The sequence below is a fragment of the Physcomitrium patens genome, chromosome 1 (assembly GCF_059467195.1).
Source record: "Physcomitrium patens ecotype Gransden chromosome 1, ASM5946719v1, whole genome shotgun sequence".
Taxonomy (NCBI): Eukaryota; Viridiplantae; Streptophyta; class Bryopsida; order Funariales; family Funariaceae; genus Physcomitrium; species Physcomitrium patens.
In genome coordinates, this window is record NC_143410.1 from 7,739,840 (window position 1) to 7,745,535 (window position 5,696).

At 24.8% G+C, this 5,696-nt stretch overlaps 1 protein-coding gene across 2 annotated transcripts; it reads left to right on the forward strand.

Moving 5' to 3' along the window:
• The first annotated feature begins 1,652 nt into the window (after positions 1-1,652).
• Positions 1,653-4,098, forward strand: LOC112282193 (uncharacterized). 2 transcript variants are annotated; one of them, XM_073539084.2, is made up of 2 exons: positions 1,653-3,216; positions 3,635-4,098. In XM_073539084.2, the coding sequence occupies exons 1-2, from the start codon at positions 3,054-3,056 to the stop codon at positions 3,775-3,777; spliced, it is 306 nt and encodes a 101-aa protein (XP_073395185.1). In that variant the 5' UTR covers positions 1,653-3,053; the 3' UTR covers positions 3,778-4,098. The 2 variants fall into 2 exon arrangements, with proteins under 2 accessions (XP_073395185.1, XP_024375321.1); XM_024519553.3 differs by having other exon boundaries at positions 1,667-3,291.
• Positions 4,099-5,696: the final 1,598 nt, after the last annotated feature.

Consider the following 5,696-nt stretch of genomic DNA (forward strand, 5'->3'; position numbering starts at 1 on the left):
CGAACTTATTCACCTTCAAGGGGGGCTGGTTCCCGAAGCAAGCACCATTTCTAATAAGTCTACGTTAATTACTAGAAAGTGTAGAATCTAAAAATTCTACGAATTTGAGTCATGGATTGAGGAGCACACACTGTGTGCGTATTGTTGAAATCTACGCATTTGGTTCTGACAATCTTTCAGACTTCGATGCATGACGGATTGTTGCTTTGGTTTTGTAAGAAATATATTAATAGTTATAAATAAATTTATTTATATGTTTTAAAAAATAATAATAATCATATCTAGTATCAGTATCTAATAATCCTATTAAATGAATAAAAACGTGGATAAGGTTGTGAGGAAGGTCAATTTATATGATATGTAATTCTCACTCTAAAATCTTGCAAACAAAATTTATTCTAAAAACTTAATGAAGATGAACATAATTTTTTTGTAAATTAAAAAAATCATTGAAGAATTCGTATTTTCAATTTCATAATCTAAATCAATGTATAGATAGTATTATTCAGATTTTTATTTGAAGTTAAATATTTTTATTAAAGTTTTGTTACAACTCAGATGTCATCTAATTATTTTAATTTAAAACATCAAATTTTAATTTTCAGATTTTAAGTTTTAAATTTGAAAAAACGAATGAGTATAATTTTTAGGATTAAAAATTTCAATCTTTGAAAAATAGATACTTGTGATGTATCTTATTATCTAAAATATACCAAAATAACTTATCTTTTAGAAATAAAGGATTTTTTTATTTTGGATAAATATGCATGACATGTATTAACTTGAAATTAAATATAAATATACATACATATATTTATATTTATAATATATTTATGATAGAAATATTAACAATTTTTTAGAATGGAATAAAAAGATAATGCAAGTTGTGGTGGCAATAGTAAAAACCATGGTGGGATTAGCAACACTTGATTTTTTGTTTTATCGGTTCTTTTCTTAAAAATTGAAATAAGAATGATAATAATAATAATAATAATAATAATAGTTAAATAAATAAAGACATAATGTTTTTTATTAAAATAATATATAGTTAGAGTTACACATATCCAAACTCCTCAAATATAGAACATAGGCAACATTTTCCAATACTAAGTAATATAGAATACAAACAAATTTCATATTTTTTAAATAACTTTAATAAAACGATTTACAAAAAATCAAATTGGATTTGATAAAACATCTAAATTTAATATGTATATCAAATAAATAATATATAAAATATTCTTATAGTTTTTTAAAAATTTATAAAAAACAATATATATGTATTTATTTAATTATTTTTAATATATATAATCTAATACATAATATGAATTTTAGAGATTTGATTTTTAGGTGTTTTAAAGCTTTTATTTTAAATTTCGAATATAAATTTTTTCAAGTCATAATTACAATAGAAATTCTAAAAATTTTAAAATATAATTTTTTATTAATTATATAAAAGTTGAGAATAGGTAAATATTTTATTAAAAGGAAATATATTATAAAGACATCAAAAGTAGGATTAAGATCAAAACTTAAATCAATGGCATACATGTATTAAAACATGAATTTAGACAAATTCACTAATAAGCTCAAGGATAACTTTATTCTTTTTTTTTTTTTTTTTTTTTTTATGTATTCTAATTACTAAAAAAAATCATGTATTAGCCTCTTGAGGAATAGAGGTTTGTTGGCTAAATATCTAACTTCTATATACTTTTAGAATAGATTTAAAAAATTAAAACAAACCTCTCTAAGAAATTTTTATAGCCATTCAATACATCTTATAATATATAAAGATACAATTTGAAACTAAAGAGCTTTTTTAATATTTCTTGATAAAGATAAAAAAAATTAATAATTTTTTACAGACTTCTAATCATTTATCTTAACTTTAATTTTTGTATTTGATATTGTATTGTCTTGTAAGAATTTTCAACTTATAAGTTGCATCTCTAGCTGATAAAATTCAATTATGTTAAAATGTCATTTTCTAAAACTTTGATAAATGTTTTACAAAACTTTGATAAATGGTTGACCAACAATTTTGAAAATTATAGTATCTAAGATAAATTTGATGAATGTACATTATTTGTTATTGATTAGTAAAGTTTACAAAATAACTTTTAATGTATATAAGAATGATTTGATTCTTGAATTTATTTATTTATTTATATCATTACATATATTTTTTGATTTTATGAAATCTTATTATTAGTGGTTGGTCTTTAGTTTCAATAAATGTTAATATTTTAAAAAAAGTATATAATTTTGGTAGATGTATAGGATACTTAAAATACTCTTGTGTGAACATATATATATTATATTTGACCCAATATAATAGTATTCTAATGAATTTAAAAATCAAATTAAAATTAATTATTTTTTCTACTTTAAATTTTTAATTTTTATGAATTAAAATATAAGATAATGATAGTTCCTTTTTTTTGGCATATTTTTTATTTTGTAAATTTAGATTCCACAAAAATATAAAAACATGTTAAATCTAAAGATATTAATTTTAGTAATTACAATTCATTTTCAAATATATCAATTTATTTTTTAACTAAAATTAATCTCAATCTTATGTGATCCCAATTCCTAACAAAGTCAATCAATCTTAATATTATTAAAAAATATTTATGCCTCCTAACCAAATTTGAATGAAGATTACTTTGTTAAAAAGATACTTCCATTATAAGTATTACTACTATAATTAGATGTTGTGTTCAAATTATTTTAGCCCCATCTTTACATTTGTGAAAAACTGAAATAATCTTCTTGCCAACTTATTATTTTATTGAAAATTACCAATATTTACAAAATTTGGATCAGTAATTTGTGGGTTAATAATCGTAATTGGGAATTGATGTTTATTGAATTTTAAATTAATGGTGTGACCTCGATAGCGAATTATAGTGCGAAAGCAGATTGCAATCTGAAGACAAGCAAGTGACGAAGACGCACAAAGCCCTAAACTGGAGAGCCCCCGTGGAGCAATTGACGGATTCGCGGTGCGGCCCCCATTTGTCCCATGCAAGTCATTGGAAGCAACAATGGCGTTCTTGCTGAATTACGTTGGGAGAACAGACGAGAATGCGTGTGCGAATCGGGGACGAATTTACGCTGTTCTGGGTCCAAATCGCAAGACGCGGAGAGTGCCAGAACCGCCTTTGCCCTCGAGAATCTCTGCACCAAAGAGTGATGTTAGTGCGGATGGTATGATCCCGTGCGCTAGAAATTCAAGCATCATGCTGGGCCAATACTGCTGCACAACAATGCACGAATTGCGAGGTAGGTGTTGAGCCTGGTAGCGCACCCTTGGCAACATTGCCGTCATGCGCTCACTGAAGCCTGGGACGCACACTGCTCAAGAATCTTATTCAGTTCTGCAGATTGTTGACAGTCAGTCCTGCTTGTTAAATTGTAATCTGCAAGCTGAATATTCAAGATTATAAATCTCTGGTATTTAAGAATCTATGAAACGTTCGTGACCGATTTCATGTTCAAAGCAAGAAATAGAGGTGAGTCGCGCTTGACATTATGTGCTGAAACTCAAATCGTAAACCGCCGCGATTGTGAAGTGCAAGTGCCTGAGAACTCGTGGTTTGAACTGATGGGTATTGCTGGATTGCAGGGAAAGATTGGGGCTACTTGTCAACCAACGCTCCCTTGAAGTCTCCGAGCAGACCGAGTTCATCTGCTTGTATGCCAATAGGGTTTTCCAGGTACAACCATCGTAAGAAACAATCCCAACTGCCTTGTGAAACCCTAAACTAGGCTTGGTCCCACCTACATCATTTTCTTTACAAGTCTCATGTCTTTTTAATTTCCATCCTTTTTCTGACATGCAACATGATATGTTTTGTTTTGTTTTGTTTTTTTTTTTTTCCTCTTTTTTTCCCACAAGATTTCTTGTTGCAGTTAAGGATATTTCTTTTCAACATCGCATTCCTTTAAAACAATAAATAAATAAGTCATGTTAGCAATTATTTTGTGAATTGTAAAAGTTGATAAGACATAGGTTGTTGCTAAAATGAATGTTATGAGCAATTGGATTTCAATCAAGTTGATTTAATGGTTCGAAAATGTTATTAGCAATTTAATGTTAGCAATTATATATTTAAAAAGTGTCTAAAAGTGACATAGATTATAAATTAAAGAAAATTATAGTATTTATTTTATTACAAATTTTGTTCAAATTCATTAACTTATATTGTTTTTATATGCTTATGTGATTTTTTTAAAATTATGTCAATTATTTAAGAAAATGTTGATCAATATTTTTTGAGTTTTGACTATTGTGTTCAATTCTTTTTTTGCTTATATATATATATATATATATATATATATATATATAGATTTTTTTTATACTCATAGATAGCTTTTTTTCGGTTCAACTTATCATTTTATTCCTTGACTTTGGATTTCTTTGTAATTGTCTCATTATTGGTACTCATATTGTTCACATTTTTTTCTTTTGTCAAACTTTTCTTCCTTTTTACATATTTTGACTAATCTTTTGATTCACTTTTTCCAATTTGGTAGTCTATTCCTTGCACTTCTTTTTGTGTTGACCTAAAATTCTTTTATTATGTGATTTAATATTATTTTTTATTCATCATTGCTATATTCTTTATTTCTTATTTATCTTTCCACTAGTTCTTTACTCAATTCACTTATACTACATTTCTTTGATATTTTTTATAACAATGTATTGTTCTTGTTAGTTTTTTTCATATTGAATACGTTTATTGTTAGACTCTTCATTGCACCTTTATTGAATTGAATTTGACTTATTCTGAAATATTTTACAATCTCTTAATTTCTATAGCATCTTCATTGTTTTTATGATTTGCACATATTATTATTATTATTATTATTATTTTTCCAATTGCTATTTTTTCTTATCACTCTTATATTAAAATACATAGTCATATTTTTATTCTTTAACATTTGTTGTAAATTTATTCACAATTTTTTATAAAATATTTGCTCACTAAAATCTTACAAGTTCTACATGTAATATAAACATATTTTAAATTTCCAAATATACATATAAAAATCTTTACACATGATATTTTTTCTTTCAAATTCTCTTTTCTTTAGCCTCTAAAGCTTATTGCCATTCTTATGTTGGTACCTCTGAATTCTAATCCTTAGAAGGATATTTAAATGTAATAATTATTAACGTGAATTGTAATATTCTAAAATATCCTATAGACTTTATGATACAGAATCTGATAAGACATTTTAGTAAATAATTTTTTGAAATTCTTTAGAATATTTTAATTCATCTTTTAATTTTTATGATTCAAAGTATTTTAATAAAGTCTAAAATTAAAATTTAGAAACTATTTTAATAAATATTGTGGTTTAGATTCACAAAAAGATGTATTAATTGATATCTTAATTTTTTTTATCTTTATAAATATATATTTTTTATTTTTATGATTAATTTTTATTAATTTTATTATTAATCATAATGATTTTTTTTTTTTTATTGGCACATACGTCTTCAAGTAGCTAGACAATTACAAAGTTGTAGAAGCCTATACTATAACAAAAAAAAGAAATAAGTATCTTTATTTTTAATTTCAAATGCTAAAAATAATAATTTACAAGTAAATTTGGTAAGTAATAGGATAGATACTATGATATGAACAATGTTGAAATAACATAAGAAAGAGATAGACAAA